The sequence below is a fragment of the Staurois parvus genome, unplaced genomic scaffold, assembly GCF_062004578.1.
Source record: "Staurois parvus isolate SC_StPar_1 unplaced genomic scaffold, SC_StPar_1.0 ptg000275l, whole genome shotgun sequence".
NCBI classification, from domain to species: Eukaryota; Metazoa; Chordata; class Amphibia; order Anura; family Ranidae; genus Staurois; species Staurois parvus.
In genome coordinates this window covers 3,217,626-3,239,569 of record NW_028318071.1, presented here as the reverse complement: position 1 = coordinate 3,239,569, position 21,944 = coordinate 3,217,626, and the positions used below count along the sequence as shown (strand labels likewise).

The 21,944-nt window shown below is 44.6% G+C and overlaps 1 protein-coding gene across 6 annotated transcripts in view; it reads left to right on the top strand.

The window, feature by feature from the left end:
- The window catches only part of LOC149459085 (latent-transforming growth factor beta-binding protein 3-like), a 999,560-nt gene that overhangs the window by 793,354 nt on the left and 184,262 nt on the right, over positions 1 to 21,944 (top strand). For all 6 annotated transcript variants that reach the window (XM_089681663.1, XM_089681666.1, XM_089681665.1 and 3 more), the window contains one exon: positions 3,201 to 3,281. In XM_089681663.1, coding sequence (XP_089537789.1) covers positions 3,201 to 3,281 — 81 coding nt within the window. The remainder of the gene's footprint in view (positions 1 to 3,200; positions 3,282 to 21,944) is intronic.

Genomic DNA, 21,944 nt, shown 5'->3' with positions numbered 1-21,944 from the left:
TTTTTATTCAATTTTATTAGGGACATGTGCATTTTAGTACATTCAAGGACGTTTCAATGTGCTTCAGTACAGTTCTGTGCAGAAACAATGCAGCGTGGTCAACTTTGTTTACAGCACCTGCAATGCACTGAAAATGCAAGCGCTGATGTGAACTATGACATTAACAACCATATAACCTTCTTTCTGTGCGTTTGTGATGCCGAAAAAGCAACTGAAACACATGTAGTGTGAACTGGTCCTAAAGATTATTAGAGGTAAGGGAACGGGACTGACCAGGGATTGTGAATTCAATCAGACTAGTGGTCATATACAATCAGCAATCGTATAATAATGTGAGATCTGAGCTGTAGCTGATAGAAAATGAGACACATTCACTTGATCAGTAAATAGTTAAAAAGAGTGGGGCGGTGATCCATAGATTTGCATATGGGACAGGTGATGATGGGATGGGGGGAGGGGGTCAAGTTGTATAAGGAGACAGATTTAAAAGAAGAGAAAAAAGTTACAATGAAATATACACAGCATGAAACTTGCACATTTCCTAATTGGCAGAAGAACAGGACGCAGGTAACATTCATCCACTTTCTAGTCATTAGGCAAAATCATAATTGATTGATCAATATTCCTGGCACTGACACAACCCAGAAAATTGATCTCCATTTTTTTAACGTTCATAAATGTCAAGGAGGTTATAATCTAAGGACAGAAACTCAGCCATGTAACTAGGTCCAATGAATCTCACAGCATGTCTTTTGAGTGTTGGAAGAAACACATCCATACAGGGAAGGCATGCAAACTGGGATGCAGCCATAACTGGGATTAGAACCCATGACCCAAGTGCTGTAAGTTCTGACCTCTAACCACTAAATCACTGTGGGAGACACAGTTTGATGTACAATGTAGAATAGTTACATTGTTTAAAAATGATAAAGCGAGCGCTGGTCAAATTATATAGACTACTGAAATGGTATTACACAAGATAAATATAACCACGAACAGTAGTGCATGAACTCGTGAAAGGTCATCCACACTTGTGACAGTGTACTACACTATTAAGCACCTTTCTGGCTCCTGTGGCTGAGCTAATTCCTCCCCAGGACCATTTGGACACCCACCCGGATGGATGGATGGATGGCTGGAGCTGGACTAACCATAGCTGCCAGCATACCGCTGCACCCCCAGATGTGTGATGTGTATAACCCATGCGCATTAATACTTTTGTTCTGGTGAGTGTAGACCAGTTCCAAGGGTGGTTTACCTTTCACGAGTTCATGCACTACTGTCCATCACGGAGAAACCACACGTGCCATTCATAGGCACTCTGAGTTGGTACTCTCACACGAAGGACATTCCATTATTCAGGAATGATTATATGAACTTATTTTAGCACCATTTACCATTTTACATCATTATTGCAATTATTTGCACTTTTTGGTTTTTACATGCGTTCATTATTGATTATATTGGGAAACCATTATTCATTATATTGGGAAATTAGAACTATCCAAATTATTTGAGATATAAGTGTGAAAATGTTTAACATTTGAAAATAGAATGTATGAAATTCATTAGTAAATGCATTAGTTGTCTGATCATTTTGGAGAAACAGCAAAAAAAAATAAAAATGATAATATAGGTGTACGAATTATGTTACATTCTAAGTATTCTCTTATGCGAAGAAAAAAACGCCAATGCTACAATGCCCGCGATTGTGCGCCATCTAGCGAACATATCCGGTATTGCACCTAAAAATGTGCCAGACGCGTTTCCACATTTACTAATAGCAAAGTAGACATTCGTCAATGAGATTGCTAGACGCCGCTCAGAAGACTGACAGGTCTTGATTGATTTAACTGAGTCTGCCTGAATGGTCAGAGTCTGCTGGTAGACTCAAGTCTTAGTAAATCAGGGCCTTGGTGTCACTGGTTCCTGGTCTTGATACCAGGTGAGATCACGTTTATTATTCACTTTAGATCCCAGAGAGGATCGATTCATTGATTAATTGGCACTTGTGTTATTTATTTACTCTGCAATTTTTCTGTTATATTGTATTTCATGATTATTTTGGGGGAAGCGCTGCATCATTTTATTTAATTAATTAAGAGGGAATATGATCACAATGTATAAATACATAAGTGGTCTACATAGTGAACTTATTGCAGAGTTATTCACTTTACTAAGCATTAGACACAGCACACAGTCTCTGTATTATTAATTCTTCCTCTCTCTCTATTCCCCATTCAGACTGCTTCCTAATCAGGCTGCCATCTCATACCTCAAAGCAGTGCAAAGTCCAAAAGCTCCTTTAGTTCTCTTCAGCACCCTGAATGGATACCCTTTCAAGAGGGAAAGACACCCCCTTGAAAGTTGAGAGCACATCTTGCAGCACCTCTCTTGCTACTTCCCATGTGGAGGCAAGGACCCATAGACCCTGAATGGTTACCTCCCCTTCTATTTATGGACCTGGGCAAACGGGCAGGACCATGAACACCTGGGAGTTAGTAACCTTAACCCCATTCCTAACCTTTGAGCAGCCTGCTATTTCACCACAAATTGCATACAATATTCCCCATTACAATGATAGACTTTAAGCAGGTAATTCAACATAACAGAAATGTTAAAGTATATTTACACCCTCTGTAAGCACCTGCTGGTTCTGGCCAGTTCAATAGATTGGTTTAAAAAAGGCCGGGATTATTTCCTCAATGCACAAAATATAACTGGAGTAAAAAATTCCTTGGGGGTAGTTGATCCAGGGAATACCTCCTAGGGAATCAGGAAGGAATTTTTTATTTGCTTTATTGGGTTTTTTGCTTCCTCTGGATCAATTGTGGGTACAGGATTGTGTATATGGAGGTTTTCTATTGGTGTGTGTTTTTTTTCTATTGTTTGATCTAGATGGACTTGTGTCTGTGACTTGTGGACTAACTATGAAAAATCTTAGCCCCCCTGGCTGGATACACAAAATGCCATAACTCTGAAATAATATACATTACATTTTATATTGCTTCATGTTGAGTTGTATTCATATACATGCAGTGTGAAACAGCACAGAAGGTTAAGACACTGTGGCAGATTGCATATATACTATATTTATATACTGTATATCTGTATAGATTATCACCTGTAAAAAAAAATATAAGTTTTTTTTTCAATATTACTTATTTTATTTAGTTATTTATGTGTTTATTTATTTTCAGCTCTGTCATGTCCAGTTTCTCACAGTGGGGCCAATTCATTCTGGGAGATCAATGCTCACCATGCAAAGAAGTCTCGAAGAGGTAATTACAAATTTCCTTGTTTATAACATAAAATCATCATGTATGTGTAGTGCTGCCCCTGAAGGAGCTGCTGGATTTTGAGCCTATTTCCCCCTTACAGCACCCACAGCCAGGCAAAGGTTTTTTCACACTTTTCCAGATGACTCAATAAATAGTCTAGTAGTTTGTTTGTGGTGCATATTTTAGGAACAATGAACTTGGATGGGAAATGAGGGTGCATGGGATACCCAAAACTGAACAAACACTGTAGAACTATGTACAAACAGTTGAGGACCTGCTAAGTCTCTGGCTGCTCTAATTCAGGACACAAGCTGTGGAAGTAGTAGTACAGAACAAAAAGTTCCTAAAAAAGTTGTATTACAATGCACTTGGTTGTATTGCATGGCAGCTGGCTTCTCTATTCCCAATATTGGATAACTAGTGCGCTCCTGGCTGTCTTGCACTGCACTTGAGCTACACTTGGACCCAGACATGTGAGGTATTGTACTCCACTGTCCACCTCCCTTAGGGGTGATAGTTGGATTGTTACTCACTCAGTGCATTAGAAAACTCCCAGGATCTAGAATAGCTGCTGTTTTGGCCTCTGCTGGGCAGGGTGCTTCTGGCTTAGCTGTGGGTGAATTCCTGGAGCTCTCCTATTCCTCTTCTCTCCTTCTTCCTCTCCCCTCCAGATGACTGGACCCTGGACTCCCAGACTGTCAGGCATCAGGATATTTATGGGTGGCTTTCCCACCTTCTTGGCCTACTTCTCCAAGGATTAGTAGATGTCCCATGAATATTCAAGCTGCAGCCTCTGTTGCCCCACCTTCTGGAAACCTCTAGTGAGTTCCAGAATGCAGGGGGAGGTAACAGTGCCTTGCCTGTGAAGCTCTGCACAGCTACAACAATTAACCCCTGTTCCTCTGCCTACAGCGGAGCTAAACTAAATTTGCCTACACTCTAGCATCCTAGGGGGTGCTACACATGTATATATTTTTGGACTTTTTTTTCATTAGACATAGAGGGGAAGATTTGTTAAGTATCAAAAAGATTTGCTGTGTTTCTAGCAAATGATTTGGTGGTATTTAAGACACTTGTGCCTACTTTTCTGACCTGTCTCAGGGCTAAGAGTTCTTTTAGACAGGTGGTAATGCCTTTTGAAAAGTGATCCACAGTGTGTTTTTTTTAAATTGCCAAGCATTTGGAAAGTTGCAATGTAGCCCCATGGATCTCAATGGGTAAGTTTGGCAAGCAGTGCCGCCTATCAAACTCTGCAGCCCAAGTTAAAATTGCCACAGCTGCAAAGCATCAGCAGGTATACAGCCCTGTCAGGCTGTAATGTTACAATTCTGATGGATGGTTAGGGAGCAGTAAACTATGGCTCAGCCACCTGTTTTTCCAATCCTTGGCCACCAGTGTAAAAGAGCTCTAAGACCTGACCAACATGCAAAGATCTGAGATAAATGTTTATTTAAAACACATGCAATATTAATTCCCAGTTATACTTAAAACATTTTTAGACTTAGACCCCTTTCACAAGAGTGAACCGCTAGACTGAAAAACGGACAGGCAGACCCGATCAGTCCATCCATAGACTTCCATGGACAATAGTCCGCTGACACCCGCTGGCATCCAATCCGATCTTGCATTCCAAAAACAGAAGGATGGGGACCCCATCTATCCAGTGGATTAGATGACAATCGGGTGGAAACAGACAGGTGGTCCGTTTCCATCCGACCGTCCCATTGAAATCAGCGGGCAGTGTCTGTGTCCACTCTGCAGCAGCAGAGAGGACAGAGACCTGTCATCCGCCTGCTCAGCAGAGATCACGCTGACGGATCTGCCCCATCTGAGAGGGGCCTAAGTCAAGGGTTAGATCTTTTTTCAGGTAAATTATTTTTCTCTATTACTTTTCTGGAGTCAACCCAAAATTTGGAGTTTTCTTTTGCTTTCACTTGTAATAAAAACAGTATTTAGGACCAATAGTCAAGTAAGGGCAGGGGTGTATTTACCACAAGGCAAACAAGGCATTTGCCTATGCAGCATTTTTTAGGGGGGCAGCCCCCCAGAAGAAGGAACATTTGCAGCATGGGGACCAGGTGGGATCTGAGAGGGGCTGTTTGATGGTGTATGCAGAGCCCGACTGTCGTTCCCAGGGCTCTTTCGAGATGGGGCAGGGGTGTTGTTGGTCACTGTCAGGCTCTCTCGGTGGGGGTGTCAGGTGTTGGTCAGTGTCCGGCTCTCTCCATGGGGGGGGGGTCTGGTGTTGGTCGGTGTCAGGCTCTCTCCGCTGGGGAGGGGGGGCGTCCAATTTCTGTGTTGCCTAGGGCAGCACAAAACCTAAATACGCCACTGAGTAAGGGTAGTCTTCTGCTATTTGTCTGACATCTTTCTGTAGGACAGGAAAGTAAAGGGAAGCTGTTCTGTGTGGACACAGATAGTAATAAATATTCTGACATACATCGTACAACAACAAAAATATTTTTTGCTGCCCCTTTTCCTACTGGGAGGATTTTGCCTTGCTGTCTGTTCTGCTTGACAACTATCAAATAGACATGAAATCTGGAGTTTTGCTGTGAGAAATGATCAGGGACAGGTTTTATATTGTTGCAGTGATACTATTCTACAGTGGGTAGAAGAATTAAAGTGAAGTTCCACTCAAAAGTGGAAGCTCTGCTTATTTGCCTCCTCCCCCCCTCCACTGCCATATTTAGCACCTTTTGGGGGGGGAGCGGACACCTATTTTTGACAGGTACCCTCTCCTACTTCCCCTGGTGAAGTGAGCCAGAAGTTCGGGCCCCTCCTCCCTCCCGCAGTCTCCTGGGAACTTTCAAAGGGTCCTAGAAGACTGCCAGACCAATTAGGAAGCACAATGCGACTCGCACATGCACAGCGGGCACTGGGTTGTGAAGCTGCAAGTTGTCACAGCCTGATGCCCACAGTAGAGATGCCGGCGCCGTGGAGGTGAGAAGGGGAGAAGAGACGCCGTGGGTGAGAACATCGCTGGACTCCGGGACAGGTGTGTGTTTATTAAAAGTCAGCAGCTACAGTTTTTGTAGCTGCTGACTTTTATTAAACACAAAAAGGGCTGGAACGCCGCTTTAACCAGTTGCCGACCAGCCACAGTACATATACTGCGGCAGGGCGGCACTGCTGTGAAAAATCACGTATATATACACTTGATTTTGCACATCGGGTAGGGGGCGCGCACGAGGCGTGCGAGCGCCCTACCTGGGCTGCTGATCGCGGCCACGTATGTCAATCACCAGGTCCCGGACAGTGATTACTGGCAATCACTGACAGAGAGGACGGCTGCAGTGTTTACACTGCAGCTCTCCTCCCTGTCAGTTTCCAGCACACTGTTCCGGAGAGCAGCTTTCAGCTTTCCGGATCAGTGTGTTCCTGTGAAGAACACACCCCGCCCCCTAGTGAAACACTCCCCTCACACAGTTAACCCTTTGATTGCCTAAAAATGTTAACTCCTTCCTCCCCTTCTGTCGGTGGGTTTTTATTTGCACTGATCACTGTATTTGGTGTCAATGGGGATGTCAGTGACCCCTAGTCAGTTCCCCCCAGTGTCAGAATGTCCGCCGCAGTCCTGCCATAAGCCGCTGATCTCGCCTATAAGTTGCTGATCGCCGTCATAAGTCGCAGATCGCTGCCATTACTAGTATAATAAAAAAATTCCAGTACATATACCGCCATTTGTAAATGCTATAACATTCATGTAAACCAATTAATTTGCACGTATTGGGATTTTTTTTTTTGGAGAGACGTGTTGCAGAATACATTTTGGCTGAAATTTCTGACAAAATTTGTTTTTTAGCAATAAGTCCACAATATTGTTGTTTTTCTCAAAATTGTCTGACTCTGTTATAGCGCAAAAAATAAAAAAACACACAGGCAATCAAATACCACTGAAAAAAAGCTCAATTTGTGGGTAAGAAAGAACGTAAATTTCATTTGGGTGCAGCATTGCATGGCCGCTGCACCCAAAAAGTAACAGCGCTGTAACACAAACCGCTTCTGTAACCGCTTCCTGGCTGCCCTATAGCAGAAATACTGCTGCAGGGCAGCACGGGTGCGCAAAATTATATATATATATATATATATATATATATATGTGATTCGTGCTTCCGTGGTTTTCACGCCCCTCCCAGATAGTGTCAGATTGCCTGTCAGTACACCAGTAATCACATGTAACCCCTTTATTGCCAGGAACACGCTCATACACAATAAACCTCCATTGCTAGTATAGTGTCTGAACGGATCAATATCTTTGATCAGATCAACACTATACCAGCGTTCACATTAGTATAGCGTCCCCAAAAACATAGCGTTAGAGGGATCAGCCCCGGCACCTGCCAGCACCTGCGTTTAGTCCCTACGCTTACCCCCCCCTTCTCCCTTTGCAAGTGCAGTGTCATTAGGTCACTGTCACTTGATACATTACACACAAAACCATAGTGTTGACAGAATCAGGCCTGATCTCTGTTAGCACTTGTCGGTAAATTTTGATGACTTATATGCAGCAGAGTGCCAGTACTAGTGTCACTCTACCTTTTGGTGAACTGGCGAGCCCTAGTGGCCTAGTACATCCTTGTCTCTTGTATTGAACTGTATTGTTGCTGTATTGTCTCCTGTTATATTGTAAAGCACTGAGCAAACGGTTGGCGCTATATAAATCCTGTAGAATAATAATATTAATAATACCAGCACTGCAGTATCACTTGGTGATGTGGCCAGCCCCATAAGTGTAGTACAAGCTGGTGCTGTGGCGAGCACAACTATTGTCCTGCAACCACCAAGAATTTGCACACAGGCCCGCAGAGACCCTAGTGTCCTTCTGGATGTGCTTGCAAATCTCAATTGGCAGCCCACAAATTCTGCAGCACCCGTAATTCCCCCATTCACTGCCCAACCCGTAATTCAGTTGGAAACAGCAAATTTAACTACTCCCCTTGATTTTTTTTGGAGCTGTTTTTCAGGGAAGATATGTATGCATCGATTGTGGATCAAAGCAAGCTATATGCACAACAATTTATCGCCGCCAACTCAAATTCAAACATTGCCAGACCATTCTCATGGAAACCCATTATAGTTTCTGAATTTACATTTTTATTTGGGCTTAAACCTCAACATGGGCATTACTAAAAAAATGAATTGCGGTTGTATTGGTCCACAGACCCGATTCATCATATGCCTGTTTTCTCTGCTGCCATGGCCAGGCATAGATATGAGAGTATAATGTGTTTTATGCATTTCAACGACAATACACTGTTGTCCTCGGGGTTACCCTGAATTTGACCAGCTCCACAAAATTCAGCCCCTCGCAAATCACCTTAACCAAAAATTTGCAGATGTCTATACACCTCAGCAAAACATCTGCATTGATAGGTAGTGGCGCCTGTATGCACCGGAACTGAACAGGCGAATTCTGGAACTCGCCTCCCAGATGTGTCCACAAGTACCTTCATCCAAGATGAACAGTCCTCTTTACCTGCTAGCATCCAGGACACCAGTTCCGCCAGTTTCCTGTCTGCCAGGTCAGTCACAGGTCCAGCTGAGCCAGGATAGTTGCACCCAGTCGTCTTACCATAGCCAGCTGTACCCACGACTGGCGTAACCTGCTTTTTGGCATGGGTAGTAGGCCAGGCCACAACTGCCTCAGTCTCCCCATGCCCAGACCTCTGGGGGTCTTTTCCTACCCAAAGCTGAATCACTGACATGCCCCTCTGACAGTTACCCTTCTCGACTGTCAGACTAGGCACAGGCAGTTGGTTCCTGACTAGTGACAGTGGCCCAAGTTGCTCTTCCCAGACAGGGCCAAACACCGCAAGGCCCCTAAAGTGGGCAACTGCACCCAGTTCCACTCTGCATTGCAGTTCATTCCTGACCCCTGGGGAGGTGGTTGGTGTGTTCTCAACCCCAACTAGCTTTCCCGTGAATTCAGGTAAGCCATATGGGGTAGTGAAGACTGGCTCGTCCTGAGCCTCCTGGGTTAGAGATGGTGGCCCATACCCCCTGCTCAGGTCCATGATGGTTAACCAGCGGGCACCTTCCGGATGCTTCATCACCTCATGGCCCCCGGGCATGGTGTGTGCCACACCCACAGGGCTGGCGCTCAGTTTTCCAAGGTCCTCAAAAAGCCTGGTCATCTGATCTTGTTTGGGGATTGAGACTCAAGCTGACCCCTGGATCCCTGGCTGCGCCATTCCCTCTGTCTCTTTGGCCCATTCAGCCTGCACCTCCTGGGAGTTGAGGTTGGCTGAAGGCATGAGGGAAAGACACACTCTGCCATCCAACTCCTGAACAGCACAGTGAGCTCTCCCCGGACCCTCCCGAATCCAGACACCATCTATCAGAGGCATGGTCAGCAGCTTCTGTACCTGCGTGGAAAGGAGAGGTGATTGGAGCTGAGGGCCGCAGCCCCCTCTCTGAGATCCGATGATCCCCTCCAAGGAGACCACTCACACTTCCCATCCAGGTGTGCTGTCACTGCCTAGGACACATGTTTTCCTGCCTGGTGACACACCAAGACAGGTCAGATTGGATGACATGTTGTCAATCTCCAAGCCCCTAGTGAATAGGCCATTCATTCCATCCTCCCTGTCAGGCCTTTGTTTTCCCTTCCCAGCAGGGAAGCTCACATCTAGCTGGAAGCTGAAATCCCTGTGTTTATGGCTTTCCAGTGCTGGCCTGCACGTGGGACTCCAAGTATTAGCCAGCTGTTGTTTACCCTTCTCAGCAGGGAAGCTCTCAGCTAGCTGGCCTCTGAAGGTCATTTGGGGATTGTTTTTCAGGGCTGCCTTATGCGTGGAACTACAAGTCCCAGCCGGCTGCCCAATGCCATGCAAGGCCAACAGCTGGGCATTTATCAAGGCGTAATATTTTGGGCCTGGGCAAGGAACAGGCCTATCCACACCATCCCTTTGCTCAGCCCCCAGAGATTGTACCTCTGCCCCCTTCACAGCACTGTGAGTGACCCCCAACAGTGAAAATGCATCATTTGTTTCATCATGACCATCATAATCATCATTAGCATTACCAACATTCTCATCAACATTACTGGCATTATCAATATCAGCATCATCGTCATCATTATCATTATCAACAGTTACGTTTTTAATAGCAATGACACATGAGTTCGATACCTCCCCAGGCAAGGGGATTTCTTCTCGTGCTCCAGCTAATGGAGAATCCAGTAGCCCCACTCCATTCCCAGCCCCTCCTTCTGTCCATCCACAGGTTGCCCAGTCATTACCCCAACATCTGCACACAGTACCTTGGCATGTCCAGAGAGTTCCAGCGGGACATTCCGGGTATTCTCAGCAGGGGCATAATAGAAAACAAAAGTGCCTAGATCAGCACCCAACAAAACAGGTGTGGGAATTTCATCCAAGACCCCCACCTCCCTCATCCCCCTTCCCGCACCCCAATCAATGAATACCTTTGCACAGGGTATGCGTGAACGGGTCCCCCCAACTCCTGTGAGGGTAAGGAACTTTCCTGGGATGAGGTTCCTTGGCTCAATCACCTCTGGCCAGATCAAGGTGACTTCTGCCCCGGGTGTCCCGGAAACCAGTTACAGACCGGTTGCCCACAATGACTGGCTGCAGGTTGGTGGGGGTTACCCACATCTTCCTGCGGACAAACAGCACGGAAGAAGAGTTGCTAGCCAGCTGGCCAGATGATGTCATCTGCTTCTGCTCAGGACACTGCGTCCTGAGATGTCCGGCTTTCCCACAGGTGAAACATCTGCAGTTGTCAGGCAGGGATAGCTTGGCTCCAAGCGCTGCAGGTGTGGGTGGAGGGGAAGCTTGACTCACCGACGTAGGAGGGGTTGCTAGGGGCGTAGGTATCAGCCAAATCGGCTGCAGCTTTAATAGATGCTGGCTCTCTCTCCAAGATAAACTGTCTTATGTCGGCTGGGCAGACATGCAGAAGTTGATCTCATATCATGAGATCTTCTAAAGACTCGTAGGAGTCAGCTTTCAGTCCCTTAGTCCACTGCCGGAATGGTGCATAAGCGACTCGCCACTTTCGTGTGAGAGTCCCCAGGTCCCTTTTGTATGGACCTGAACTGCTTGCGGTACACTTCCGGGGTCATCTGGTGCTTCCGACAATGGCATCTTTTAAAATTTTGTAATCATCGTCCTGCCCCTCTGGCAATTCAACAAACGTGTCCAGGGCCTTGCCTCGTAGCCCTGGTGTCAGGTACCGAGCCCATTGAGCTGGGGGCACATGGTACTGATGCCACATTTTTTCAAATGACAGTAAATACGTGTCAATGTCACTATCTTTTTCCATCACTGGAAACTTGGCGGCTGTGCCCACTGCCAGAGTGGCGTCCCTATGTTCTAAGGACCCGAGGTTCTGAGCCTGTCGCTGCTGGAGTCTCACCATCTCCAGCTCGTGCCGACGATCAGCTTCCTTCTGCGCCTGGCGTTCCTCTCTGTCGGCCGCTGCTTGGCGTTCCGCAGCCTCTCTGTCAGCCGCTGCCTGGCGTTCCGCAGCCTCTCTGTCAGCCGCTGCCTGGCGTTCCGCAGCCTCTCTGTCAGCCACTCTCTCAGCCTGGCGGTCAAAGAGCTGCAAGTATGCCATAGGATCTGTCTCCATGATGCGTTTCAGGGCTTCCTGCATCTGAGGAGAGTCTCTGCTGGTTACAGGCACTCCGGTGCTGGCCTGCTCAGCGGTGGTGTGACGATACCATTCGGTGATCCTCCAGTGTCAGTCTCTGTATGCCCATCCTGCGAGGCCGTCTCTGAGCCACTGGGAACGTAGATAGCGGGAACCCTGTCATGGTCAAGTTCCCCCGAGTTCTGATCTGCTCAGATATCATGCTCCTGTAGATCACGAATCAAATCTTCATGAGTTTTGCGACCGACGTCCATTCCTCGAGAGGTACATTCCGCACTCAAATCGCTTTTGCTCATTTTCTTTTATTCTGTGTCACCAGGCGTAATTGCAAGCAAAGATAGAATAGAAAGTAGAAAAAGGAAGGAGCTGTTGATATATGTCTCTCTCTCTCTCTCTCTCTCTCTATATATATATATATATATATATATATATATAGATAGATAGATAGATAGATAGATAGATATATAAAAAATATGCACCGCTTGTTTCTAAGGACTGTTTACAGAAAGGTTACAATCCTTCAGTGCAGAGCTAATACCTAACATTGCACTGAAGCTCTCAATGCAACTATCCCACATAAGCTGCCAGCCAATATGTGATGATCCCACAATCGCTGCCACCAATATTTGACGAACGGGGCGTCGGACTCCTGACCTTCTCACCAAACACGTGACCGAAGGACTGGCCAATCTAAAACCACAATGTCACGTGGGTAACAATGCCACGCCCAGCTGCACCCTGCACAATGATTTTCCATCTAATTGGACCACAATCTATGTACCGGCAACCTGGGAGCAATTGTTACTGGGTCAGGTTAATTACGCAATTAACCCTTCACACTGCCACCACCTCCTTTTTGTACAGAGAAAGAGGAAACTTGGCGATATCAGCTATAACACTATAATGGTTGAGATAATCGTCTGTATAACACGGTCACCGCATGCCGGTTATACAGAGGGTTAAACAAACACAGTAGCACTCTTTTAGAGGCAGGAATTCGTAAATTGCAATAAAGAGCTATAGAAACAGTTCAACACTTTCAGAAGGAAAGATTTATTACTAAAAGGACAAAAGAGTGCAATAAAAATATTTACAGAAAAAGATGTAACCAATATATATATAAATATACAGAGAACAACAGCACAGTAAGGAGATAACACAGAGAAGTTAGAGGGTTAAAGTACTTGCCAAAGTCCTGAGTTAGCAGATCAAGTTTCAGAACAAAAGGGCACGGATCTCCCAAATTGGTTCTGATGTTAAACGGGAGAATTCTTCAACTTAACTCTCTTACGCCTGACAGCTCATTTTGTAGTTCCCAAGCAGGGGGTGTCTCTGAAGTCAAGGATCAATACCCCATTTAGGGTGGGAAGGTCTGGGCGTAGACCTAAACTAGAGCCAAAATCTCTTGTAGTTCATATTTTGGCTCATAACTTTTCCTATGCACAAGTGACACTCCACCCGCGGGTAGATTATTATGCAGACACGTCTGAGGATTGATTAGACATGAAATATGAAATTCTACACTGAATGGTTCACGAGATCTACTTTTCTGCTTTCCTATGTATTCCAGCCAAGGAGAGTGACCTATCAAACTATTCGTCTCCTCTTGGCCAATCTGATGATATGCCTGGTTTTTATGTAAGTCCCTCATATTTCAAGATAAGAGACATAGGGGAAAAATGGATTTTAAAAGTGTTTATCTGGTTTGTGCTTCATTGGAATGCCTTGAACTCCTGGGAATGCTTGCGTTATCTTTTACGAGGTGTTATATTTCACAGCTTTCTCAGACAAAAATGTTTTATAGCTCTGGGCTTCCTGCTGTGCCCTGCCCGGCCTGTGACACTCCTAACACACAGGCCATATATCAATGTGTATGAACAGAGAGGGAAGGGGGGAGAATGATGGGGAAATATGTTTGTCAGGATGGTTGACCCCTTTGCCAAGATGGAGGTTGAAGCCAAAATGGTTGAACCGCGTCCATCTTTGGGTGTACGATTGCGACAGCGCTATTTGCTGGAGGGAGCTTCCCATCCTATCCTCATCTTTATGGATCAAAAGAACCTAGAGTACTTGAGAACTGCAAAACGCCTAAGGCCACGGCAGGCAAGATGGGCACTGTTCTCCCGCTTTGTGTTTCACTTGACATACCGCCCAGGATCAAAGAACGGCAAGCCCGATGCGCTTTCACGCATGTTTCATGACCCAATTGTACCATCTGAACCTGACACAATCCTGCCAGCTAAATATTTTTTACTCCTACAAACAGATCTTGTAGCACAAATAAAAGAAGTGGTTGATGATCATCCACCCCCCTTGGAAATGCATCTTCAGCTAAGAGACGGTCTGTATCTTCACAAAGAACAGATTTAAATACCAGAACAACTCAGAACTCTCATTCTTAAAAGATGTCATGATCATCCTTTAGCTGGTCACTTTGGGATCCACAAGACCTCAAATTTGGTCTCCCGTTCCTTCTGGTCACCAAATTTAACCACATGCCGCCCAGCCACTGTATAAATACAGCAGCAGGGCGGCACGGCTGGGCAAAAGCACGTTTTAAAACGTTTTGTAAACAGGTAGGGGGCGCATGCGAGGTGCGCCGCCGCCCTACCTGCCCCGCCGATCACAGCCGCGGATGTTAGTCGCCGGGTCACAGCCGGTCGTTACTGGCTATGTCCTGGCGATCGGCGGCAATCGCTGACAGAGAGCACAGCTGCAGTAGCTGTGCTTTCTGTCAGTTCCCTGACAGCTCCAGGACAAGCTGATCGGGACAGAAGAGTTTCTCTCTCCCGATCAGCGGTGTTCCCTGCAGTAAACCCCCCCGCCCCCTAGTAAAACACTCCCCTCACACAGTTAACCCTTAACCTGAAAAATAAAGTTAACCCCTTCCTCCCCAGTGCCATTAGTACAGTGTCAGGGTTTTTTTTTTGCACTGATCACTGTATTGGTGTCACTGGTGATGTCAGTGACCCCAAATCAGTACCCCCCAATGTCAGAATGTCCGCCACAGTCCCGCAGTCCCGCCATAAGTTGCTGATCGCCGCCATAAGTCACTGATCGCCGCCATAAGCCGCTGATCACCGCCATTATTAGTATAAAAAAAGTCTAAAAATCCCAGTATCTTTCCCGCCATTTGTAAACACTATAACTTTCACGTAAACCAATTAATTTACACGTATTGGTTTTTTTTTTTAGCAAAGACATGTCGCAGAATGCATTTTGGCAGAAATTTATGACTAAATTCGATTTTTTAATTTTTTTTTACTGGACATGTTTTATAGCAAAAAGTCCAAAATATTGTTTTTTTTTCCTCAAAATTGTCAGCCTTTTTTTTATAGCGCAAAAAATAAAAACCGCACAGGTGATCAAATACCACCAAAAGAAAGCTCAATTTGTGGGAAAAAAAAGGATGTAAATTTAATTTATGTACCGTATTGCATGACTGCGCAATTGTCCGTTAAACTAGCGCAGCGCTGTATAGCAAAAAAATGGCGTAAATTGCAGTATCGCTATAACTTTCACACAAAGCAATCAATATACACTTATTGGGATTTTTTTTACCAAAAACATGTAGCAGAATACATTTTGGCCTAAATTTATAACCAACTTTGAGTTTACTATATATTTTTTATAGCTGAAAGTAAAAAATATTGTTTTTCTTCAAAATTTTTGGCCTTTTTTTGTTTATAGCGTGAAAAATAAAAAGTGCACAGGTGATCAAATACCACCGAAAGAAAGCTCTATTTGTGTGAAAAAAAGGAAGTAAATTTCGTTTGGGTGCAGCATTGTATGACTGCGCAATTATCAGTTGAATTAGTGCAGCGCCGAGTAGCAAAAAGAGGCCTGGTCATTAAGGGGGGTAAATCCTCTGGAGGTCAAGTGGTTAATGAAGGATTGCAAGAACTATGTTAGATCTTGCTCAGTATGTCTCCGAAACAAGTCTGATAAAGCCAAGACCTGGGGCCTGTTGGAATCTCTGCCAGTACCTGAAAAGCCATGGAGTATGATTTCTCTGGATTTTATTGTAGAGCTTCCCCCATTTGAAGGGTTCACCACCATCTTTGTCATGATTGATCGTCTGTCAAAAATGGCACACTTCATTCTCCTGAGAGGGACTCCTTCTGCTGCTGAGACTGCTTCTGCTTTTATTAAATAGTGAGATTACATGGTGTTCCTAGCAATATTGTGTCCGATTGGGGAGTGCAGTTCACTTCTAAGTTTTGGAAAGCTCTGTGTGAGGCACTAGAGATTGAACTTCACTTTTCTTCTGCGTATCATCCGCAAACAAATGGACAAACTGAGAGGACAAACCAGACCCTTGAACAATACTTATGATGTTTCTCATCTTATTCACAGGATAACTGGGTGTCTCTCCTTCCATTAGCTGAATTTGCATACAACAATTCCATCCACTCTGCTACCAAACAGTCCTCTTTTTACTCCAACTATGGATATCATCCCTCCTTCCTCCCTGAAATGCCGGTGGAACCCGCTTTCCCGGCAGTACAAGAAAGGTTGGATTTTCTCAGTAGGAATGGCCAAATGCTACAAAAAACTATTTTAGAGGCTCAAGCAAATAACTAAAAAATTTTTGACAGAAAAAGGAGGGAGAATATAAATGTCAGGAATGGACTCACTATTAGTGGTGGGACTCATTTGCCGTGTGGGCTGCAGTACCAGGGCTAGCCAGCGGGTGCTCTCAGCAACCAGAAGCTCACTCCTGCAATCAGCCATCACCTGAGGCTGATTGCAGGAGGTGTATTGAAGGAATGGCCAGACCTGCAGTCAGTGCCTTGGTGTATGTTTCCCATGAGCCCTTGTACCTGCATTCTGTCTGCTTCCTGGCTGATCCTGACTCTGCTTTGATCCTGACTCTGAACGAACTCTGCCTGTCCTGACCTCGGCTATTCCTGACTACTCTTCCGCTTGCTCCTGGTACCCTGTTTGCCCGTTTGCTACCGACCCGGCCTGCCCGACTACGTTCGATTTGTATATATGGTTATCTGTTGGAGGTTGGGTTGTTTGCACTGTGTTATGTTTACCTTGCACTGCGTTTGTGTTGTTTAGTCTTTAATAAATTGTCTTGTTTACTCCATACCTGAAGCCTGCGTTTCCCTGTGTCAGTCCACACACCTCTGGTCATACCTGGAGCCCTGACACTAAATCTGAAACCAGCAGATAAGGTCTGATTATCTACTACAAATCTGAAATTGAGCTGTCCTTCAAAGAAGCTTGGTCCGAAATACCTGGGACCATTTACAATTAAGAGAAGGATTAACCCTGTGGCTTTTGAATTAATGCTACCAAAGAATATAAAGATCCATCCGGTATTCCATGTCTCCCTATTAAAACCAACAATACCAAGTTTATTACTGGGTGGAGATCCAGAAACTCCTGCTCCACTGCTGATCGAAGGTAATGAAGAATATGTGGTGGAGGATATCCTGGATTGTAGAAAGAGGGGTGGTCAGACCCAGTTCCTCATCAAATGGAAAGGCTACGATACAGAGAATAATTCCTGGGAACCATCCGCTGTTTATGCTCCACGATTAGTTCAAGTTTACCTTCATCTTCATCCTGAAAAACAAGCTTTGATGGGCATCCGGAGGCTGCCCCTAAGGGGGGGGGCAATGTAAGGGAATCCCGGTGAGACGATTGGCAAATAGAAGTGCGCATACACAAAGAAATGCGTGATCGCGCACACGCATGTGCACGTGCACACGCATGGTGAAGATTGGCGCCGGATGGACTATTTAAAAGGTGCCTCTGCCTGTGCTGAGTGCTGACTGGTCTTCAGCTGTTCCCCGTTTCCTGCTCGTTCCTGTGTGATTTCCTTGTTGCTGACCCGGCTTGTTCCTGACCTGACTCTGATTAATCTTCTCCTTGATACTCGTTCCTGACTTTGGCTCTGCTCCTGACTTTGGCTTGCCTATGATTTGGTATCTCGCTGTCCACCCGTTGATGACCCCGGCTATTCCTATGACATTGCTCCTGTCTCCCATCTCAGCTTCCTGCCTTGCTCTGGTGCACGCCTGGCGATCTACTATACCAGCTCTGCATATCACTACTGTTCCTGAATTGGAGGTTCATCAGTCTTCCAAAGTCTCCAACTGCAAGAGCTGCAAACAACATCTGCTGGCGCTCTTGTCCCCCTGGTCCCTAGACACCCTCTGTTCCACTTCCAGTGGGGTCAGGGCTAGTAACACAAGTGAGGCCGACCTTGTCATTTCAGTCTCCAATCAGGTACGCGAGAGATCTTGATGGATTCCACTAGGCAACGGGAAAGATCTCTGAGAACAATTCGCAAAGTTGAAAAGGACAGAAATCATCTCCCGGAGTCCCTGTGCCCCCCCATAGTGGTGGTCTGCATTAATGGTTCCATGAGAATGTGCATTTGCCCAAGAAAACAGTGCTGTGAAGATGTAGTAAAACAATATTCACCTCCCAAGGAGGTATACCTTTATTAATATAAAATGAACCTTGAGTAGGATCCTTTCACTTTCTCAAAACTGCCTCAGCTCATGCCCTACGTGTTACATCACTGTCACGTGACTTCATCAGGGGATAAAGTATCTCCTGATGAAGTCACGTGACGGTGATGTAACACGTAGGGCATAGGATGAGGTAGTTTTGAGGAAGTGAAAGGATTCATGGTTGCTTTAAAGCGCCTGTCATCTTAATATGCAATATGTGACCAATTTTATAATCTTCGATGTCCAGAGGGCCTCGATCCCTGGCCTTCCTTCCCGCTCGGGAATACTGAGGAGGGGACGATCCACCACACAATCCTGGCACAGATTGCACAGCTTGTCATCCTACTCAAGGTTCATTTTGGATTAATAAAGGTATACCTCCTCGGGAGGTGAATATTGTTTTACTACATCTTCACAGTGCTGTTTTCTTGGGCTAATATACTTCACTTTGAACAGTTATACCAGCAGCAGTGAGTAGTAACCCCTATTATTGAACACTTGTGCTTAGATTTTCCGTTCTGAGAATGTGCATTGACTACTGCACTCTCAACAGAAGGATTATATCTGAGTAGTACACCACTCTGCAGATAGAAAATGCTCTGCCATGCCTGTCCTGGCAAAGTGGTTCAGTGTGTTAGACCTAAATAGTGGACATTATCTATTTTAGTGCACCCCAAAGACCAACAGAAGATCACTTTAATGCCAATTACAGTTTAATGCCAATTACGGTTCTATGAGTTTGACCAGATGCCCCAGTGTCTGTCAGGAGCCCTTGTGACCTTCCTGAAACAGATGGAGTGGACACTGGGAGATATAAATCTGACTGAGGCACTGAGGTATTTGAATGACATAATAGTCTTCGGCAGAACATTCAAGAACACAAGGAGTGTCTGGGAAAGATTTTAAAGTGACTCCGCAATGAGGGGTTGAAGTTATTTCCTGAAGAGTTCAGTTATTTCAGCCTTCTTGCATATTATCTCATCAAAAAAGTGGACGGTGACCCTAAGAAATTGGAAGTTGTCACCTCCTGGCCAAGAACCTGCAATATGACTGAACTGAGGTAATTCCTGGAGTTCTGCTCCTATTATCAAAGATTTGTCGAGGGATTCCACCCAAACAGCCCAACCTCTCAATGAATTGATGAAAAACAAGGATAAAGATGATGACTGGCATGGTCATTGCTGCAGGTGTCCCCAAGCTCTACTGTGACCTCTCTCAAGAGACAGATACCTGTCTACTCTTTCCAGGGAAGATTTGAGAAAGGACCAGCTGCATAATTCAGACATTGACCGGCCACCTGATGCTTGCTTTTATCTCGCTCTCTCTGACCATAATTATACTGAATGGTGGGCCAGAGAAGAGGGAGAGAAAGAAGATTCCTTTTTTTAGAAGACTGCGGCAATGGTTGCTGGGAGATGAGCCTGCTCACCACCCAGCAGGATAAAGAAAAGCATTGGGATTGTCTGACCTTGCAGCCCCAGGGGAAGGAAAGCCTTCCCACTACTTTTTTAGGTCATAGATGTAATAATAGCATGCAATGCCAGTTTGCAGTTTCTAAAGCTAGCAAAACACTTTTTGTATTAACTACTTGCCGGAAGATTTACCCCCCTTCATGACAAGGCCATTTTTTGCTGTTCAGTACTGTGCTATTTCAACTGGTAGTGCGCAGTCGTGCAATGCTGTACCCAAACAAAATTGATGTTCTTTTTTCACACAAATAGAACTTTCTTTTGGTGGTATTTGATCACCTCTGCGGTTTTTACTTTTTGTGCTATAAGCATAAACACACCAAAAATTGTGAAAACAACCCCGATATTTTTCACTTTTGGTTATAAAAAATATCCAATAAACTCAAAGTTAGTCATATATTTAGGCCAAAATGTATTCTGCTACATGGTAAAAAAAAATCCCAATACATGTATGTTATAATTGGTTTGTGTGAAAGTTATAGCATCTACGAACTATGGTGTATATATATTGGAATTTTTTTTTCTTACACAAAGTTGTCACTTAAATATCATATTGCTCATGCATGCCATGGGTATAAGTGGAATAACACCCCAAAACACATTCTCCTACTTCTCATGAGTATGGGGATACCATATGCAAGAGGCTTTTTGGCAGCCTAGCTACATACAGGCCCCCATAATCCAATGACCACCTCCAGGCTTTCAAAGGGCATATTTCCTTATATCACTTCCCCACTACCTATCACCCCTTTTTGGAACGCAGACACCCCAAGTAATTTGATAAGCGGCATGGTGAGTATTTTACAGATATCATTTTTGTCACAGATGACAAAAAAAGAAAAGAAAAAATACATTTTTATTTATTTCAGGTACTTATATAGCACCGTCAATTTACGCAGCACTTTACATATATATATATATTGTACATTCACATCAGTTCCTAACCCTCAAGGGGTGTACAATCTAAGGTCCCTAACTCACATTCATACATACACATACTATGGACAATTTAGACAGGAGCCAATTAACCTACCTGCATGTCTTTGGAAGGAAACCAGAGTACCCAGAGGAAACCCACAGAGGCACAGGGAGAACATGCAAACTCCAGGCAGGTGGTGCCATGGTTGGGATTTGAACCAACGACCCTAGTATTGCCAGGTGGAAGTGCTAACCACTAAGCCACTGTGCCGCTTCCATTTTTGTTTTTGTTTGTTTTTCCTGCAAAATACTCACCATGGCTCTTATCAAATACCTTGGAGTGTCTACTTTCCAAAAAGGGGTCATTTGGAGGGGTTGCTTCTACTATCCTGACATTTTAGGGCCAACATTAGAATCCTATGCCACACATCACCCACTCTTGAAGACCAAGCCTTTTCTGACACTTTTTTTGTTCACATGAAAAAACTTTTTTTGCTAGAAAATTGCTTTGAACCCCCAAACATATTTTTTTAAAGCAGAGGCACTAGAGAATAAAACATTTTTTATGTCACACAGTATTTGCACAGTGATTTTTCAAACACAAATCTTTTGAGAAAAATACACTTTTTAGAGTTTTAATGCACAAAAACACAATATATTGCCCAATTGATAAAATATAAAAGATGATGTTACGCTGAGTAAATAGATACCAAACATGACATGCTTTAAAATTGTGCATGCCCGTGCAATGGTGACACCGTCCATACATTATTCATATCAACAGGTGATGCTTTAAAAGCCTTTACAGGTCACCAATTTATATTTACACAGGAGGTCTAGTGCTAGAATTACTGCCCTCGATTTGACGTTTGTGGCAATACCTCACATGCATGGTGCAACCGCTGCTTACATGCTCGTACCGGGTAACGCTTGCGCACCCAGGTGCGCATGCACATGGGGAGGGGGTGAGGGTGATTTTTTTTTCAGTTATTTTGATTTTTTTAAATTATTTTTACACTTTCCTTTCATTTTTTTTTAATCACTTTTATTGCTATCACAGGGAATGTACATTACCTGTTAATGCCTATTGCAGTCACAGGTATTTCTTTTTAAAAAAATCTGGGGTCTATTAGACTCTAGATATCTCCTCTGCCCTTACATCATCTGATCTCATCAAGATCGGT